Here is a 20530-nt window from a genome sequence, read left to right as displayed (position 1 = left end):
GCAAGAGCCTCATGCTATTCATTAAAATAATTTGACTTTTTAAACAATGGCTTCCCTAGAAGGTGTGGGGGGGGAACTAACCTTTTGAATATGCAGCCTGTGCTTTAAGAAGTATGTTACAGTTGCCAAACCTATTCTTCAAAACAAGATCCATTCTTCAAAAATATCAGGCCAAAGAGCATGCATGAGAAATGAGAATTTTGATTCTTTTGTTTTGCTTGATGTTCCAATAAAGTTGATTTCTCATCATATCACATCTACAGTTACATTTTAATAAGTCCAATTCTCCAAAGACCTCTGCTGTCTAATTTTCCTAATTATCATCTGGCTAATGGGCATAGCACATTTCCTTGCTCTGTGTTTTGCAAAAAGAAATGCAGTCTGTAATTTTATACCATGCTAGTTATTCTAGAAAAAATATTTGGTATGAGAAAAATCGATGAAAATCTACAGTGGAAGTGGGAGAGCAAAATTGTGCTTTCTGCTCCAAGCCTAAGAATTAAAGATAGGTGAAACTTTTTATATTTATCACCCCATTTTAATGGATTCATCCAGCAGTCATCTTTGGCCTCTAAGAACAATTACTGGAATTACAGTGAAAAAAGTATCTGTATCTTAGCTCATACTGTCTTTATCAGAATGATGGATAATTTATTAAGCTGGCAGAAGTTGGCTGTTCAGATGGCTTTTCCTATTTACTCTTTCTTCCCCTCCATTTTCATTCCCCTTTCCAACCTTTTCCCCAACTTTTAGGCTCTTAAACGGCTTGCTTATTGTGATCTGAATGGCTTCTCCTATCCCCTTCCCTGTTCCACAATGACCTTCAGTTCTCTCCTTCTTTTCTAGGTCTCATGTCAGGATTTAATGTAGTTTGCCAGAATTAAGTTTTGATCTAATGCCAAGTGGCTGCCTAGCTTTAGGCTATTGTTTCAGTTAATGTACATGCTTTGACCTTCAGTAAACAGAAAAGGGTGTAAATTGCCTTGGTGATGCCATGCTTGAAATACATACATCTTATATGTTTTAGATTAATGTTTCTGTAGCTGCCATTAGTTGCTATTGCCCAGCTGATTAATATGCACTGTAAAATACACAGGAATATATTCCACAGTGGGCCAATTGCAATTCAGAATGACTCTTTATTTAAGAGTGTTAAAAAAAATCACACTTCACCTTCAGCAGCTTCAGATGGGAGACCAAAGTGTGATGGTGAGGGGGGGAAGGCAGATCTTTCTTTTTGCTAATGCTGTTCCTCCTCCATATAGTGTTCTCAGGATACTTTATATTTTCATTGAAAAGCTCCAAGTGTCCATAGCTATCACTCCATCCTAGCAAGAATCTGTTTTGATAAGGAAATGACACTGTCTTTGAGATTCTGTATCCTGACATGATTGATCAATATTTCAGTCATAATATTTGGATGTTTTCCTGAGAACACATTGTACTATATTCTCCCCAGAGTACATAGCATTCTCAATGGTCAGAGAAGAGACCCAGTTTGGTGTAGTGGTTAAGGCATCAGGCTAGAAACCAGGAGACTGTACTGTTAAGTTATAGTCCTGCTTTGGGCACAAAGCTAGCTGGGTAACTGAACTAATCACTCTCAACCCTAGGAAAAAAGCAATGGCAAGCCACTTCTGAAAATCTTGCCAAGAAAATTTCAGGGACTAGTCCAGGTTGTCACCAGGAGTCCAGGCTGACTCAAAAACAGTCAGTCTCAAATAGGCGAGAGCAAACTTAAATTTGCTACCAGAATTAGTCTCTGTTTTTGAAAAAGCCGAGATAGATACATCTATGTGCATGCTTGTTTTTAGACATAGCTATCACAGATTGAGATCTATATATGTAATCTTTGCAGACAAGACTGGCAATAAGAAGGATTTAATTTTTTTATGTATAGTACTTCCCTACTACTAGCACTCCCTCAGCTACTCAAATTGTTGCACCATATTCCATTGCAAAAAAGTTCCATGGCCTCAAAATCCAATACTATAAGTCCTAGACCAGGGGTGTCAAACTCACATCGTCACGATGGCGTCACATGACGTATTGGGACTTTTCCCCCCTTTGCTAAACCGGGTATGGGTGTGGCCAGCACGTGACGCATCTAGCCCGCGGGCTTGGAGTTTGACAGCCCTGTCCTAGACCATTCAGTGAAATTTTTGGACTGACATGCTTGGTCCACACCTATTAAAGGAAAACTACATAATGTTTTTTCTAAATGTTTCATATGCATTTTCCTGTCTTTTCTTGCTGATGTCAGAATTCTTGCTGTTTTTTGGGGGGGCCAGCTGCCTATGGCTGCCTTTGGTTTATTGTCAGAACTACACATGTAGAGCTCAAGCTAACTACTTTATTATGTTCTGCCTATAATACAGGAATCTCCTTGTTCTGGCAGCCCAGTCTTGGGAACAATTAAATAAGGCTCCAAGGAACTGGGGGGAGGGGATCAGTCCTTGTCCTTTCTCCTCGAGCCGCTCGGAGCATCCAGAGACTGGGATGTGCTTCTGAGTCCTCTTCTTGCAGGCTGAGCTTTAGATGAGGAAACGCTCCGCCCTCACGTGGTATCGCGCAGCGTCTCCCAGTCTTTGCTCAGCCTCGAAGAGTCAGGCTGTGTTTTCAGAGAGCTCCTTGGCTGATCGCTCATTTCTTGCCTATTTCTTGCCTATTCCAACTTCGTCTTCATAAGGTTTGCCTTTCCTTCCTCCTCCTGCGCAAAGGGTCTGGACTTAAGGGAAAATTTCCCCGTCCCTGGGGCGAAGCTGTGGGCTCGCAGCGCGATAGCGCGACCCCCCACCCTTATCAGATCGCGTCGCTGCCTCGCGTTGCCTCGTGGCACGCATTTCTTTTTTGCTGGATTCCCCCACCCTAACGCCGATCGGGAGGGTCATCGCCCCTAGGGCCCTAGGAGCTGAGCTGACCAGCAAGCCCTCCTTTTCCGTCTCCGAAGGCGTCCCAGCCGGTTCAGCTTGCGGCCGCCATTTTGGCTCCGCATCGTGGTCGGGCGCCATTTTAAATACTTTAACTGCGGTGAATTGGAGCTCCAGGCCTTGGGTTAAAGCTTAGCTGCCCATCTCTTCCACCTGGCCCGCTCTTTTATTACTTGTTGGCCTCCCGCAGCCCGTTTGGGCGAAGTTGCAGCCCCCTCCGGTTTTATTTTTCTTGTCTGAGGCCTGCTGCCAGAGGCCCTCTCTTCAACTCTAGGCCTCAGGCGTTTATTTGACTGATTGGCCTGTACTGAGATACAGTTCTCCCTGTTACGGTTACTGTTTCTATAGATTTCAAAAACAAAAACAAAACACCAGAGTTCAATTCCTGACAGAGGGTTTTAATCCCATTGGAAAAATCTGTGGCTACAATGCATATTATCCTTGATTTGCAGCAGCTTGTTTAGTGACTGTTCAAAGTTACAATGACATTAAAAATAATAATAATAATAATAATAATAATAATAATAATAATAATAATAATAATAATATATGATATTTTTAAAACCAGGGCTGTTTAGCTCCTGAAGCTAATGTATTGCATATTGTCACCTAATGTGAAATACAAATACAAAAAAAAAAAAATTCTTTTTGTACACCAATATTTCTCATAGATATATAGAGGTATACGAGAACCTGTTTATTCACCTGGTATAAAACATAAAAATAAATAAAGGGAGAAGAAAAATTACAAATTAGAGTATATATATTTCTGTTATCTCCGTACATAACAAATTCCAAAAGGGAGCGGGCCAGCTTCATCGTCACCTGCCTCATCCAGGCCTGATCTGGGCGAGCCAACCGCCCTTGCTAGTATTTATTATCTAACATGGCAGACGACAATCCCTCTAACGTCCTTCCTTGAAGGCTAAGGCAAAGTCCCACTACTTGCGCAGGCAGGACAAGGAACCTAAGGGCTCTAGACAGGACAAGGAACCTCCCAAGGCCTCCCAACGTGACGCCTCAAGGCGCCACAAAGCGTTGGAAAAAGAGTCTGACAGGCGTTCAGGGAGTCCCGCCCGGAGCCGTCAATACTTCCTCCTCCAACCACTTTAACACCCACTGCTGCTGGTCTGCGCCAGGACGAACCCTCTACCTCCGAGGTTCCGCCTCACATCAGGGCTTGGATGGAATCAGCCATCCGCCAGAGCATTGCAGAGGACTACAACACATGACCAGATCAGTCTTCTCTCCATGAGCCTCAGAGCACGACTCTTTATCCATCAGATCCCTTCCACAACCGGTCCCCCGGTTGATCAGGTACTCTCAGAGGGACAGCCCTCCTCCGGTTGGGGCCCAGGTGGAGGAGGAAGGGGACTTTGGGGATTTCAGGGAAGAGGAAGAGGACTCCCAGATGGGATCCTCCCGCTACAGTGAAACCCTCTTAGAGGCTGACATCATGGAGGGGAGATGTCGGAGGACGAGGGCACTTCCCCGACCAACCCACTTTTGGGGGCTGTTCAAGCCGCACATGTTCAAGTCCCTCCTCCTTAAGGCCAAGTATGTCTCTGGCCTTCTTCCCCAGTCCCCTGCAAACCTTCCCCCCGTCCCAGAGGGCCCGGAGGACTCATTTTCACCCAACCAGTGGTGGAAGCTGAGGTCATCCCTTCCCCTTCCATCTTCGTGGATCCGGTGGCGAAGCAACTCACCTCCACAGGGACCCCTCCTACACCCTCTAGCCAAGACAAGAGATTCCTTAATCTCGATTCGGCACTATCTAGCCTTCTGAACACTCCGGAACTTGATGACCCCATTGTGGGTCTGGTTTTCTCCTCTACTCCTTGTGAGGCCCTAGAGGCCTTGAAACCTGATGACATGCGGGCGGAGTTGGCGCTGCGCAGGGCCCACCTATATGACGCCTGGGCCATTAAATCAGCTATGGCCGCTTCCTTTTCACAAGGTCCTCTATCCGCTGGCTACTTCAGCTCAAGGAACACGCCCCGCTTCCAATCTCAGAGCACACCAGGACATAGCGAAGTCAGTGGCTGCAGCCGAGTTCTCGGCTGACGCCACTTACCAGTCGGTAAAATTCTCTTCCAGGGCCATCACATCGCGCGTCACGGCTCGCCGCATGCTGGCTCAAACACTGGCAGACGGACGTAAAGAATAAGGTCAAGCTGGCCACTGCTCCCACTAAGGGAGATAAACTGTTTGGCCCAGCTTGGAACCACTGTTGGTCGAGGACCGCAGTAAGAGAAAGTATCTACCCCCTTCCCGTCCAGATACCCTAGACCCCTTCCTTCCGATCCCAGGACCGCACGGTCCCGGACGACAGGACCAGACGCGGTGGCAGCTACAAGAGACCCTTTCGGGGATCGGGAGGAAGGCCCTACCGCAGAAGGTGGAGCCTCTTCCTCCCTCCCCATTGGCGGCCGCCTCAGCCACTTCGCTGCCCAATGGGACATATCCACATCCGATGCATGGGTTAGGGACACAATCAGGTTTGGTCTCGCCCTGGAGTTCAGGTCCCCCCTGATTATTTCATCCCATCCCCCCTCCTCAAGGGATCCCTCCAACGTGCACCAATGGATGCAGCCATCCATCATCTTCTTGACATCCAGGCCATGCAACCTGTCCCTCCGAATCAGGGAGAAAAGGGCTTTTACTCCCATCTCTTTGGGGTGCCCAAGCACTCTGGGGTTGGAGAGTCATCCTGGACTTGAAACGGCTCAACCGTCACCTTATCCAACGTAGGTTCTATATGCACTCCTTGCAATCTATTCTTTTAGGCTCCAGGCGGGAGACTGGTTATCTCCCATAGATCTTTGGAGGCATTCCTCTATATTCCAATCAGGGCCCTCCCATTACAAATTCCCCAGGTTCTGTCATAATAGCCTTCACTATCAATACGTGGCCCTACCCTTTGGACTGGCATCGGCCCCGGACCTTCACCAAGGTCCCGGCGGCCCTGGCGGCTCATCTCAGGAGCGTTCCCGTCCGCCTCCACTGCTACTTGGGCGTTATCCTTATTCTATCCCCGTCCAAATCCCAGGCAGTCAGGGATACCAGGGTCTCCCTCTCGCCTTATGGGCACACGGGTTTCTAGTCAATTGGCAAAGAGCCAACTTACCCCTTCCACCCGAATCAACCTCTTGGGTGCCATAATTTATTCCGTTTCTCAAAGAGTTTTCCTCTCTCCGGAGAGGTTCCTTAGCATTCAAGCACTGGTCAAACAGAGCAGGCGTTCAAGGAGGGTGGCCTTGATGGTCTTCTCTGAATTGTTGGGCAAAATGGTGTCACCCATCTCTATTATTCCCTGGGCCCGTCTACACAGTAGATCCCTCCAGTGGCTCCTGCTCCGTTCCAACGATCTGGAAGAAGCAACTCGAAGGCCAGAATCAGGGTCCCTCCAAGGGTCCTCACGTTTCTTCTCTGGTGGACCAATCCCGCCATCAACAGAGGCCACCTCTTCGAGGAACCTCAATGACTCTCCGTCACTACGGACGCTAGCCTGTCCGGTTGAGGCGCTCATCTCAACTCGCTCTCGGCACAGGGCAAATGGTCGCCCGACCGAGCAGGGTGCAGTATCAATTGGCTAGAGCTTCACGCTGTCCATCTGGCCCTGTGCAGTTTTTCCTCAGGTCCGCAAACATCACGTTCTCGTTCTCACGGACTACGTCAAGGCCAATGCCCATATCAACAGGCAAGGGGCACCCAGTCCATCCAGCTAATGAGGGAAGCGAGGCGCCTTTGCCGCTGGACAGAATCCAACCTCCTATCTCTAAAAGCCGTACACATCTCCGGAGTAGACAATACTCAGGCGGACTGGCTGAGCAGGGCCACGGTGGACCAGGCAGAATGGAGTCTCCATCCATCCCTACCGAGGAAGCGTCCAGAATATTCGCCTTCCGGTGGTGGACCCTTTCGCCTCTCCGTCCAACACTCAGCTTCCACGGTTCTTCTCTCCGGTATCCGTCTCTCCGGTCGGAGAATCTCAACGCCATGCTTTGCCCATGGCCCCCAGGGCTCCTATATGCCTCCCTCCGCTCCCGTTAGTTCCCAGAGTAATACAGAAACGCATTCAGGAGAGGGCAGTCCTTCTCCTGGTGGCTCCCTATTGGCCCAGGCGACCGTGGTTTGCGGACCTCCGCTTTTTATCGGTAACGCCTCCATGGAGGATCCCCCGGACTGGGTCTCCCTCTCTCAGGGGCCCCTTCTGCATCCGGAGCATCAATGGCTCCAGTTAGCCGTCTGGAGGTTGAGCGGATCCACCTGACTAGTGAAAAGCCCTCAGTCAAGTCATCGACACTATTTTGGCCGCCAGGCGACCTTCCACTACACGAATTTATGATGCCACTTGGAAGGGTTCTGCAAGTGGTGTAGCGGGTCTCAGATTGATCCTCTCTCCCTCTGTGGCTCAGATCCTAGAATTCTTCAGGAAGGCCTTCGCAAGGGCTCGCACCTAACACCCTGAGACTACAATTTTCTGCCCTCTCGACCGTGGTCTCCTGTGATAACTACGATTCCCTTTCTCATCACCCCGAATTAGATCTTTCCTTAGGGGCGCCACCAACCTGTGCCCTCTCACTGTTCACAGGTTCCCACATGGGACCTCATCAAGGTCCTCATTTATCTTACTCGTTCCCGTTCGAGTCTTTGGGGACTCATCCCTTCAGTTTCTCACCTTTATGGTAGTTTTTTCTAGTAGTTATTACTTCTCCTCGTCGAGTTTCGAATTAGCAGCTCTGTCAGTCAGGAGCGATCTATGCGTGTTCCATGCAGACCGAGTGGTCCTTCGTCCCGACCCCACCTTCCTACCAAAAGTCAACTCTCCCTTCCATAGGTCACAGGATCTGGTTCTACCAAACTTTTGCCCTAGGCCCTCCAGGGGCAGGGGGTCCTCTGGCACTCCCTAGATGTTAGAAGGGCCTCGCGTATTCATATTAAGCGCACTCAATCCATGAGAAAGTCGGAATCCCTCTTCCTATCCTTTCAACCCAGGTCACTGGGGCTTAGGTTTCTCCCTCCACCATCAGTCGCTGCATCAGGGCCACCATTGCGAGGTGCTACCTTTCCCATTCCCTGCCCGCTCCGGGTGGAATAACCGCCCATTCCACCAGAAGTGCAGCCACCTCGACGGCCTGGGCCACGCAAGCCCCCATCGCTGACATTTGTCGGGCAGCCACCTGGACCTCTCCGTCCCCGTTTATCAGACATTATAAAATAGATACGTACGCCTCAGCGGAGGCCTCTTTTGGCCGACGGGTCTTACAGAGGATCATCAGTGATCCGGAGGGGCCTTCGGGCCAGACGGAGTCCCACCCGTAGGACAGCCCAGCTTTGGTATGTCCCAGTCTCTGGATGCTCCGAGCGGCTCGAGGAGAATGGGCGTTGGTTCTTACCTGATCGCCCCTTCTCGGCGAGCCGCGAGGAGCATCCAGCCCCACCCTAATTTCTCCGTCTGGTGGGGACTCTTGCTTCAGCCAAGGAGCCAATAGTAGATTAGAAAGAATTAATCACCTCTCTTCTCGTTATCGCAAAAACTGGGGAGACGCTGCGCGATACCACGTGAGGGGCGGAGCGTTTCCTCATCTAAAGCTCAGCCTGCAAGAAGAGGACTCAGAAGCACATCCCAGTCTCTGGATGCTCCTCGCGGCTCGCCGAGAAGGCGTATCAGGTAAGAACCAACGCCCATTTGCTGGTTCTGCAGTGACTCCAGGCTAGCTCCATGCTTGACCCCTTCTCCCTGCCAAACTGGGTATTCAACACTTACATAAAATATCAGATTGGTTTTGCTCAGTTTTTGTCTTACTGTTGAGATTCAGAGGTGAAGTTTTTTTCACTTGTGGGTTTGCTGTCAACAGGTTGAACTACCCATATCCACACATTTTGCACTGGCTTTGGGAATGGCACATTTTATAAGAGCAATAGCTGCATTTTTCTTGGCAAGTACAAGAACTATTCAGCCTGATCTGGAGAATTAGATATGCAAGTGATGGGCTCCATAGCATCTGTATGCTTCTGCTGTGACATAGCCATCAAATATTTAGTGTGAAGAATTATATACTAAAAGATCTGTTGCATACTGAACAAGGAGTTCTCTCAGCATCTCATATTCCAGGTGGAATTGCAGAGACATGGGAAATTTGAGTCTTTTTGCTTGTTTCAAAATCTGAAAGCAATGGAGTATGACCAACAGTAGCTCAAATCAGCATCCATAGAGTTATCTTTTTTATATCCCGGGAATTAACATGGCAAGAAAGTACTCCAGTCATTCTGTAAAGTCATCCAGAGAATTTGATGGTTAAGCAAGAACATGAAACATGTTGTGTTTCATCTATGCAATTAACAAAGGTTCTAAAGGCCATGAATTGAGACTTACATCGAGCTATCCAATCTGAGCAAAACTATCCTGAGCAAAGAGATAGTTGCATTCAGATGTTTGTACCATAATCCAGATTTGGTAGCTTTTGATTTACATGTTACAGGTAATCCTCAATTTACGAAAACAATTGAGCCCAAAATTTTTCTTGCTAAGTGAGACTGTTGTTAAGACAGTTGAGTTTTGCTCCATTTCTTGCCATAGTTGTTAAGTGAATCACTGCAGTTGTTAACTTAGTAATGCGGTTGTTAAGTGATCTGGCTTCCCCATTGACTTTGCTTGTCTGCAGGCCGCAAAAGGTGACCACGTGACTCTGGGACACTGCAACTATCATAAATGGGTCAGTTGCCAAGTGTCTGAATTTTGGTCACAAGAAGACAATGAAAAATGGTCATAAGTCATTTTATTCAGTGTCATTGTAACTTTGAACAGTCACTAAATGAATTATTGTAAATTGAGGACTACTTGTAATTTAAAACATGACATTGAAATGTAATCTGAATTTTCAGTTGCACATTCTTAAAAAATTAATAGTTTCCAAGTATGTCCTCAGAAATTAAGAATTCCTTGAGCCCTATACATTCCTTAACATAGGATAATTTTCTACGCATTTCCCATGTGGATCATAGCTCTGATCATTTTATCTAGGCTGAGTTAACCCAGTTAGCTTTTACTGATGCACAGAGAAGAGGTTGCATTTTGTATCTTTCTGTGGTTCCCTAGTCTGACCTTCTGAGTGTCAAGTGTGAATGGCCATTCATTCCTCCATATTTTTTTCCTAATCCCAGAGCAGTTTACAAAAATGAATTCTAGTTGGATTATTCATCTGATCCAATATTGTCTATTTTAACAGGCAATGACTCCCCAAAATATCATGCTAAAGAAGGGGCTTCTGTTTTGCTACCTGAGCTGTTTTGTCACTTGAACCTATGACTGTCTGCATTCAGAGCAGATGCTTTAGAACAGAGCTGTGTACTCTTTCCTGAAGTTTGAAAAGTTCTGTCTTAAATTCATGTTACTTGACTTTGAATTCTTACTGAGAGTTGTAGAGCTTCGGTTTCTTTTTCTGGCCCTTTCACAATCACTTCATATGCCTCAGTGAGTTGATAGGACAAAATCCTGTGACGAAAAGCATTTTCCAAGAGGCAAATGATGAGAGAGTCCATAGTGTTGGGTGTGGCTGGCAGAAATCTGAAACTATTTGGCAGAGTCAGATAACAGTACAGTAGGATTAGCTGCAAGTTTGCATAATCCTCCAAATATTCTGTAAGTCTGAGATGAAGTATTGGAAAAGAGCTATCAACAGTCAGAAGCTCCACAATTGCTTCTTCAATACTTCTTAATTTCACTTCCAAATACTTCAGTTAGTTGTGGAGAAGGGTTGAGATTTGTTTAGCATCTAAAATTAACATGCATTTTTTTTTACTGCATGTTAACACAAATTTATTTATGTATTCCTCAGATAATTTCATGGCAAAGGTAGGTTTTCTAATGAAGAACTTTCCAGGAAGCCACATTGCTGGCCAAAGCCTACTACAACTACCTGTAATATAGTACAGGTAGTTCTCCGTTTACAATAGCAATAACACTTAGACTTGTATCCCGCTTCACAGTGCTTTACAGCCCTTTCTAAGCGGTTTACAGAGTCAGCATATTGCCCCCAACAATTTTTTCCTCATTTTACCGACCTTGGAAGGCTGAGTCAACCTTGAGCCTGGTGAGATTTGAACTGCCAAATTGCAGGCAGCTGGCAGTCAGCAGAAGTAGCCTGCAGTACTGCATGCTAACCATTGCGCCACAGTGGCTCTCTATATACAATTATACAAGCATAATTGGGACCAGGAACTTAACAGTACGGTCATAAAATGAAAAAAAATCACATGACTGCACTAACTTGTAATGGTAATTCCAGCAACTAGTTGTAATTATTAAGCAGGTCATGTACAATTGTTGTGCAACATTACATAATTGCAACTTGCAGCTTCCTACTGTAGGCTTCCCCATTAACTTTGCTTGTTGAAAGCCATTAGAGAAGGTCATATGACTGCAAGACACTGAAACCATCCTAAATGCTCATTGGTTGCCAAGCTCTTGAATCATCACATGACCATAGGGACACTGTGATGGCCAAACTTTGTGGACTAATCATAAGCCTCTTTCTTTAGTGCCATCATCACTAACCAGTGATGAGAGATCACTGACGACTTTTTGTAGATCATGTTTTTCCTATCCTGCTAACAAATTATTAGACTAGATCATGATTTAAATAGCAGTCTCCCAGTTTTGACTGCCTTCTTCCAGTCCCTTTTCGAAGAGCAACAAAAAAGAGTGTCTTTATATAGATAATTAGATATTTTAATCACATCCAATGCAGAAAGTTTTCAAGTCACCTATCCTTGCAGGAGACAGTTTACTCTCTTTGTGAGAGGATTTCTAATACTTTGTTTATTGATATTTGGGGGGAAATTCCAATATCAGAATTAGTCATAGAGATATTCCAATATCAGAATTAGTCATAGAGATAAACAGATGAATTCTTAAAGACAGTCAGTCCTACTGCATTTCAGCATAGAAATTGTTGCCTGTGTCCTTAGGGCAGACAAACTTATTATTTGTGAATTGTTTTACAGCTGTCAGTAATTTGGGTCATTCTGGCTTGACGCTATTTATAATCAATGACCTCACTTTACTTTTTCTTTTTATCTTCCAGGCAAAGTACATCTCTCAATGCATTGATGAGATCAAACAAGAACTGAAGCAGGATAATATTGCTGTGAAAGCAAATGCTGTTTGCAAACTCACCTATGTGAGTATTTTCTTCATTTAGAATGCCCTAAGATAGAAAGTTCCAGAGCTGTTCAATGATATATTAACAGCATTTTATTTCTTGGAAGATCTGGTAAAGGATATGATTGCTTTGTGGTTGAGCTATTGCAATGCATTCCTGTATGTGACTGCCTTTGAAAATCATTTGGAAGCTACACTGGTACAGCACCTAACAGTACAAGCAATGATGGATAGCCGTGCCTTGCCCATATTCTGTGACCTCCCTTAGTTACCAATCGACTTCCTGGTGCAATTCTAAGTTAAGGTTGTTATCTTTAATACTCTAAATAGCATAGAGCCTATTTATTTAAGGGACCGCCTATCTCCTGTCATTTCTGCCCATTCTGTAAGATCTGACAGAGTTGACTTTTTCTGGGACCTGTCAATTAAAGTTCTTCTAGACAAGGGGTGTCAAACTTAAGGCCCGTGGGCTGCATCTAACCCAGGGGTCCCCAACCACCGGGCTGCGGACCGGTACCGGTCCGTGGATCACTTTGCACCAGGCCGCAAAGAAAATTTAAAAAAAATATGGCGGCTTTCTTCGCCTTCGGTGAATGCTGCTGGGATCAGGGATCAAGGACACAAATGAAAGAAGGGGAGGGAGGAAGCAACCAAAGCCTGTCCTGCTCTCTGGCTCAGTGGCTTCGGTTTCTTCCCGCCTCGTTCCTCTCTCAGTCGCTCTCTCGCTCCTCCACCAGCCCAGGAAGAAACTGCTTCAAAGCCGGCAGGGTGGCTTTTCCTGTCAGCGCAGCTCCCCTGAAGCAGCCGTTCACCCCCACCCCGCCGCCAATCAATCCAGGTTCAATCCAGTGCTCCGTTCTGCCTGCCTGCCTGCCTTCGTTTGTTTCGGAGCAGCTTCGACTGAGAATAATAACTATTCGCCTCTTTTACTCAGGCAGGCAGAACGGAGCACTGGATTGAACCGCGGGCAGCGGGGTGGGGGTGAACGGGCGCTTCGGAGGAGCTGCGCTCCGAAACCACCAGAAACGAAGGCAGGCAGGCAGAACGGAGCGCTGGATTGAACCGTGGGTGGCGGGGTGGGGGTGAACGGGCGCTTCGGAGGAGCTGCGCCGACAGGAAAAGCCACCCTGCAGGGTTCTTTGAAGCAGTTTCTTCCTGGGCTGGTGGAGGAGCGAGAGAGCGACTGAGAGAGGAACGAGGCAGACACCTGAGGGATGAGGCTGAGGGAGGGAGGGAGACACCTGAGGGATGGGGCTGAGGAAGGCAGGGCCGAGAAGCAGGGCTTCTCAGCTGTCCTTCAGGGACTATCTGTCGCTCAGGGTTGCAATGAGGAGGCATTGACGCTCCCTGAACTTGGTGGTTTGCTGGCAGACGTTTTATTACCCGACTAGGTAACAACATCAGATGTTACCTAGTCAGATAATGAAACGTCTGCAAGCAAACCACCAAACTCGGACTCACCCACCCACCCACCCACCCCGTCCTTGAAAAAGTGCTTCTGCGTGAAACTGGTCCCTGGCACAAAAAAGGTTGGGGACCACTGATCTAACCCACAAGGTGCTTAGATCTGGCCTATAGGGCCGGCCTGGAAATAGCAAAGAACTGGCCCGCAATGCCTCTGCTAGCAAAAATGGGGCATTGGGGAGCCGCAGACAGCCCCCCCCCCCCATGCCCTGTTTTGGCCAGCAGGGTGCTGCAAGAGGGCATCCGTCCCATCTCCTCCCCCCAGCCGGCCCATGGAGGACAATTACAATGCTGATCTGGCCCTCCAAGAAATTCAGTTTGACACCTCTGTTTTACATTGTCTAGGTTAAAGCTAAGCAGCTGTATAAATGACTAGGTTTGACTGGTCTGACTAAATGTGTTTGGTGGGCCTAACTCCTTTGTGTTTAATCATTTCTCCTTCGATCATTTTAAAAATACAGTTTGTCAGCAACTTTTGAAAGGCCTCTAAGGCAGAAATGTTATGTGGCCATATGGTTTGATTTATAATAATTGGATTCTTTTAGTTGGGGCTGCCTATTGGGTTGTATGTTTTTAATGGTTTTTATTATTTTTATTTGCATTGGTAAGCAGCCCAGCTTATGGAAGCTATAATAAATTTCAAGTGTTAATAATATGCAGTCCCTTAATTTAAAAGCTTGTGTTTTGTATTGATTGTGGTGTTCTTTGCTGTTTTGGCATGGCTTTTGATTATAAATATAAAGATATATTGTGCGATACCCTTCACCGTAAGTATCATTATGCAAAGCACAGGAAAGCATAAGAAACATAGGAAAAGAAACTAATGGAATGAAGAATGAAAATAAAAAAAGAAATCACCAGCACCATCATATATCTAAGCAATGCAGTCGAAAAGTGTGACATCACGTGACCCCATCACTTAGCAACATCAATCCTTGCATTCCAGTTCCTGTCATTAAGTGAAGATTGTGGGTTGTTAAGCAAGCTCCCATTCACAACTTTCTTGATACAAAACAATGACTTCATTATTATAAAATCAGCAGAAGCTTGCTCTAATATATACAATTTGTTCTTTTTTCAAATAATATTGTTGAAATAAACTATTTTTCTACTAGTATTTACATGTCTTAAAATTAGTTATTCCAGCTACTAAGGCAGAGTTCCCCAATATTTCCGGCTTTGCGGACTGGCGGAGGAGAGAGGGTGGTTTCGCATGAGTAGCCAGCGAGCACGCACATATGTGCAAGTCCATTTGCACGAGCAGAATGCACAGGTGCCTGCTCTCATGCAAATGGAGCATACACGCGCTCATCTATTTGCACGAGTGAGGATGTGCATGCTCATCTGCGCCAGCATTTCTGCAGCCCTGTTGCAAACCCCTCACAGCCCACTAGTGGGCCACAGCCCATAGGTTGGGGACCCCTGTACTGAGGTACATAAATTCACCTTTTTATTCTAGATTTTTGTGTGTATGTATAAAAATAATTGGCTCTGTAGTGCCTTTCCAGTTTTCATACCCACATGTTCTGTTACCTGTGAATTTCTATTTTCATATGAACCACAACAGTGTAGATTATGCAAATTCATTCTTTTTTGAGATACATTTTCATTCATTCATAACACACCTTCACTTTATGTATTATAAATACATATGTATTGATGATAATAAATAATACATGTATTAATAAACTCCACTGTATAGGCTTAGACTGAGTTTCCCAACCCCGTAACACTTCTATTTTTCATTTATTCATTAATTGATACTTTTACAATTTATTCCTCTTTTATTACAAGTTAGAATTCTTCATATGCCATAGTTGTCAGCTAATGAGCTCTTAAATATTGACCATCATCCCAGCTCAGCTAATTATAAAGACATTGTTGAACAGTTTCAGCGCATCCTGGTGAGTATGCCAGAAAGACAACCATAGTTCAGCTTTATTCAGGATGTGCTTTCATTGCTTTATGCAAACTAAGTTTCTGATGTAGAGGCTATCTTGCAAGCCAAAATATGGGGCCCATAACTCAACAATCTCAAAAGTATTCCTATATAAACTCAGGTTAAAATATTCAAGCAAATATTTTATACATTGAAATATATTGGGAACTTTGATTTATCCCTTGTTTTGAGATTAATGTGACATCCCATTCCTTTAACAGTTGCAGATGCTGGGCTATGATATCAGTTGGGCAGCATTCAACATTATTGAAGTCATGAGTGCATCCAAGTTCACTTTTAAAGTAAGTGCTCTATATGAAATTTGGAGTGTTAGAAACCATCAAGAATTGCTGTTATTGAGGACTTTAAATTCTGTGCAGAATGACCTTTGCTTGCTGAACCTGGAACCATAACATTTTGTATCTTTTTTTAAAAAAATCAAAATGTAAAAGCAGGCTAAGTTCTACTCAGTAAAAATTATTACACAATCTTGTTTTCTGTCAACAAAATAATATTTACTTTACAAAATTCTGATATTACTAGTCACTAAGATGTGTCAGAAGTTATGCAGGGCACTGAAACCCCATCATTGCTAGATGCCTCCTTTTGGGTCGCTGTCTGATTTTTCAATTTTGATATTGCCCATATATTTAAATATACTTTTTACAGTTAGGTCTAGAAAGCTAAACTGTACATCCAGAACTATTTCTGTATTTCTCCCGTCATTTTATTTCTATTATATTGTACTTTTTTGATACCCCCAACTGTTGCCCTAATGTAATTCTTTTGTACCACCTACAGTCTATATTTTACTAGACTCTTTGTTTCTCAGATGATGGACCGTAACTCTATTGAGTCTTAAGTAGTGATTACTTTTTATTCATTTTGCAGAGGATCGGATATTTGGCTGCCTCTCAATGCTTTCATGAAGGGACAGATGTTATAATGCTGACAACTAACCAGATCCGAAAGGTAAATTCCCCAAAAGAGGCTTGCATCACCTGTATTATACTTATGCTGAACTGTAGTCAACAAAACACTTCAAAGCTTTATTTGACTTTATTTTCATTGAAAACAGTTCAATTTCCTTTCAAAAAAGACTCTCTGCGTTTCTTTTTGCACCAAGGCAATGACAGTAGAAATGAGGAACACTGTAGTTGAAAAGCCCAATCTTCATTGCCTCTAACTTCTTCTCATAAAGCAGAGCACCAAGAAGGGTCTCCAGAGATGACATCAGTAAGCAAACAGATTCATCTGAGGGAACAGTCGCTAAGAAGAGTTTCTGTATATTTAAAATGATGAACGGTTAAGGGAACTAACAAATAGATAGCTGTCTTCCAATATATGAAGGCTACTCTCCCAAACACCTGGGAGTAGGATAAGAAGCAGTGAGTGGAATCTCGTGAAAGCAAATCCAGCCCGGAACTAAGGAGAAGTTTCCTAACAGTGAGAACAATCAGTGAAACATTGCTGGAGACTTTCAAGAAAAGATTGGACAACTATTTGTCTGGGATGGTATAAGGTCTTCTGCCTTGGCCAGGTGGTTGGACCAGAAAACTTCCAAAATTTTCCACCCTGATGATTCTGTTCCACTCTATTCTGTTCTTATTCTTATTCTAATAAGTTTAATTCTTATTATTCTAATTATTTCTATTTCTATTCTATTCTAAAAGCCAAAAAGAGTTTTTGTAGATGATACGTTATGTTTTGGAGAGTGAGTCATTTAGTGATAGACATTTTCAAAAGTGTATGTGATTGACAATGAATTTTGAATGTAAATATTGTAAATCTGCAGCAGACTTCCAAAAGTTTAAAAATACTATTTTTTTTTCTCGTTCACTTGCCCCCTCTCTTCCTCCCACCTTTCTACCTTACTGTTCTAGGACCTGAGTAGCCCCAATCAGTATGATACTGGAGTTGCGCTAACAGGTTTGTCCTGTTTTGTGACTCCCGATCTTGCTAGAGATTTGGCAAATGACATCATGACTCTGGTGAGTAGCTGGAGAGTGGCTGGCCATTCATACTACCTGCATTGTTCACTCTGAGCAAACCCTCTTTGAAGTTCCAAATGAGGAAGAAATGTTTTCAAAGTAAATGAATATCAAGAGCAGCTGACTATAGGAGCAGTGGAGACGCATTTTGTGGTCCAGTCACATGCAGGGAAATGTTGCAAAAACACAATGGTTACAGTCACAAATCCTTATTGACTTATTTTTAAAATGTCCTAAGTTGAATTTGACTCCTAGTGACTATAACAGTATGTATGTAGAGCTTTTTGGTAACAGTACAGACATTATTATTTGGGGATTTTTTTTTAATCTTTCCAGTATGGATCCTAGCCCTAGGATTTTCTGTTTTTCTCCTGTCCAAGTACTAACCAAGTCCAAACCTATTGAGCATTTTGAGATTGACTGAGATTGCAGGGTAAGAAAATAGATTTCTGATGCTTAATTCTCCCATTCTTTGATATCTAAATTTTAAACCTGTAGAACAGGGGTTCCTAAACTTTATGCCATTACAGCTCCCTTTAGTGTAACCTTAATGTACACACTTCCTCTAAAAAGCCAAACATCGAAATGAACACAGATTAACAATAAAAATGATACAATGGAACTTTTATTTTTAATAAAGACATAAAAAATAAAAAAGGTCCTTCACACCTCTCTTGCGTTCTATCTACATTTCCCTAAGGGAGAAATGCCCCACGATTTGGGAAACCCTGATGTAAATAAATATAATGAAGGGATGGGAAATTTTCAAGATTTCATAGGATTAATTCAATTACTAATGGGGCTCCAGTTTAGTTTCTGATGACACAACTTGATTTTTGTTCAAGGCAACTTGAAAAACTTTATTCAAATGTTATTTGAAGAATAATTAACATCCATTAATTAAACATAGTTTTATTTAAATGTGTTACCATTTTAGTTACAAACAGGAATTCTTAATAGATTACCTTTTTTGTTCAAATGTCTTTCTTAGCAAAAATATTACATTTGGATTCTTTAAAATTATCAGTTATACATACTTAGTTATTTATACAGACTTAGTGTAGCAAATTGTTGGTCCCAAAGCCAGAGCAAACTGTTGTCACTAGTTCTTTTGACGGGTGGCATTGTGTTCTTCTCCTTTCATTCTGCCCCCCACCCCACCCCCAAAGCAACTTTCAGAAGGCCTGTTTGCTAAAACCTATGGTCAGACAGGCCTTCCACTTGTGTATGGTGCATTGAGTTAGATTCTGAGGCTTAATATGCTGCAAACGTAATTAAGAAGCTGTTCCTCCCAGGCTGTGAGACCTCAAAGATTATTAAAAGCTAGGAAAATCCACAGATTTTAGATGTGATAAACTTCTCATTATAGGCTATCTAACTGATAATAAATAGGTATATGTTACCCCTTGATAACATCATGACCAATTTCATGGCTTGAAATCACATTGAAATGGATGTCTTCTTCCTTCTTGCCACAGGAAAGAAACCCCCTGAATTTTTAGGAGTGTTTTCTGAAGGATTAAATGAAGGACTCTTGGTTTAATTGCTGCAAAAATATGTGTCAAAAGCTTTTTCTCTCTGCAGATGTCTCACACAAAGCCTTACATCAGAAAGAAGGCAGTGTTAATCATGTATAAAGTGTTTTTGAAATATCCTGAATCCCTTCGGCCTGCATTCCCCCGCCTTAAGGAGAAACTGGAAGACCCAGATCCTGGTTAGTGATCCAGAAGATTCTAAGCAGTTTGGGACTCTTGACCTGGGAAGAAGGTGTACATTTAAATAAATCTGGATAAGGTCTTTTGCAGTAATAGAGATGTTACTTGTATACCAGATTCCTTAGTTTTGTACTGGGGATGCTATGACATTCTAGGACCAAAATAAACAGCTTTGCACGCCATTTATTTACGCATATGCACAGGGTGAGTGTGAAGTGCAAAAGAAAATGTGGGACGGATTAACTCATGAAGCTCTCAAAGCTTTATCTTGCTTCCCAAAAATAGTTTATTAGCAGCATCGCTGGAGCTAAATTAAATATGCTGATTAGCACAGCTGTTACATACCACAGCAGCTTTGTACCTTATGTTCCCATTTCCCTCACTGAACCTCTGTGATAGACAAAATAGGCCTTGACAGGTAGAAAGTTTTGATGTGGGAATATGGATTAAGTGTTTTTTTTAATTAAATTTAGAATGTGAGAAGACAATACACGTAGATATGCCTTTTTTCTCTCAGATCAGAATTTGCTGCTCCTTTAAAACAGTCTATTATTGGACTTGGGGGGGGGAATGTTCTTTTTTCTATACCAAGAACACCCCTAATGTTCTACTTTTCTGCCTTCTAACTTAATACTATTCACCCCATGCTTTTTTCTAGGCAAAAACTCAGTGTTACCATCCCCCTAGTTACCATCTTCCCTATTTTACTCTCTGTCCTTACAGCGTGGGAGCTAGCTCATATTTTCCCGAACTTAGTGCTCTCAAGGTCTAGGGTAGGGGTGTCCAACCTTGGCAACTTTAAGACTTGTGGACTTCAACTCCCAGAATTCCTCAGCCAGCTTTGCTGAGTTGAAGTCCACAAGTCTTAAAGTTGCCAAGGTTGGACACCCCTGGTCTAGGGCATGCTGGCTGTTATAGTTCAGTGCGACTGGAAGACCAAGTTTATAGGAAGGTTGGGGTATGCAATTGGATCTAAATGCAGGACCTCGGCATGGATCCCACCTGGTAGCCACGAAGCCCTTGTTGACTGTGAAAACACTACTCATCCTTCCCATTTGTATTAGGGTAAAGAACTTAAATTCTTTGCCAGTTTAAACAGTAGCATAGTGGGAACGAGGAGATGTTTTTCAAGTTTCAACTATATCTTGTGAGCATGCTTGTATTTCAGATACTGTATACTTAGAAATCTCCTTTCGTGTGTCATTGGAACATTCTTGTGGGGCAGGAATCGGATGGACTTTTCTATTTCCAAATCCCTCTAAGTTGTTTTACATGGATTATTTTGCACATTAACTAAGGAAAAAAGTGTTGCTTAGTTGCTATTT

At 43.7% G+C, this 20530-nt stretch overlaps 1 protein-coding gene across 9 annotated transcripts in view; it reads left to right on the top strand.

The window, feature by feature from the left end:
• The window catches only part of AP3D1 (adaptor related protein complex 3 subunit delta 1), a 61599-nt gene that overhangs the window by 7192 nt on the left and 33877 nt on the right, over positions 1 to 20530 (top strand). For all 9 annotated transcript variants that reach the window (XR_015746960.1, XM_087952644.1, XM_087952643.1 and 6 more), the window contains 5 exons: positions 12020 to 12115; positions 15721 to 15801; positions 16391 to 16471; positions 17383 to 17490; positions 19075 to 19204. Coding sequence is in view for 8 of the 9 variants with exons in the window: in XM_087952644.1 (XP_087808770.1) it covers positions 12020 to 12115; positions 15721 to 15801; positions 16391 to 16471; positions 17383 to 17490; positions 19075 to 19204 (496 nt within the window). In the remaining variant the exon portion in view is untranslated. The remainder of the gene's footprint in view (positions 1 to 12019; positions 12116 to 15720; positions 15802 to 16390; positions 16472 to 17382; positions 17491 to 19074; positions 19205 to 20530) is intronic.

Source organism: Notechis scutatus, chromosome 1, assembly GCF_049901735.1.
Source record: "Notechis scutatus isolate UNSWTSFEM ecotype Mainland chromosome 1, rNotScu1.2, whole genome shotgun sequence".
Taxonomy (NCBI): domain Eukaryota; kingdom Metazoa; phylum Chordata; class Lepidosauria; order Squamata; family Elapidae; genus Notechis; species Notechis scutatus.
The sequence above is the reverse complement of the archived record's forward strand: the minus strand, read 5'-3'. Positions and strand labels throughout refer to the sequence as shown.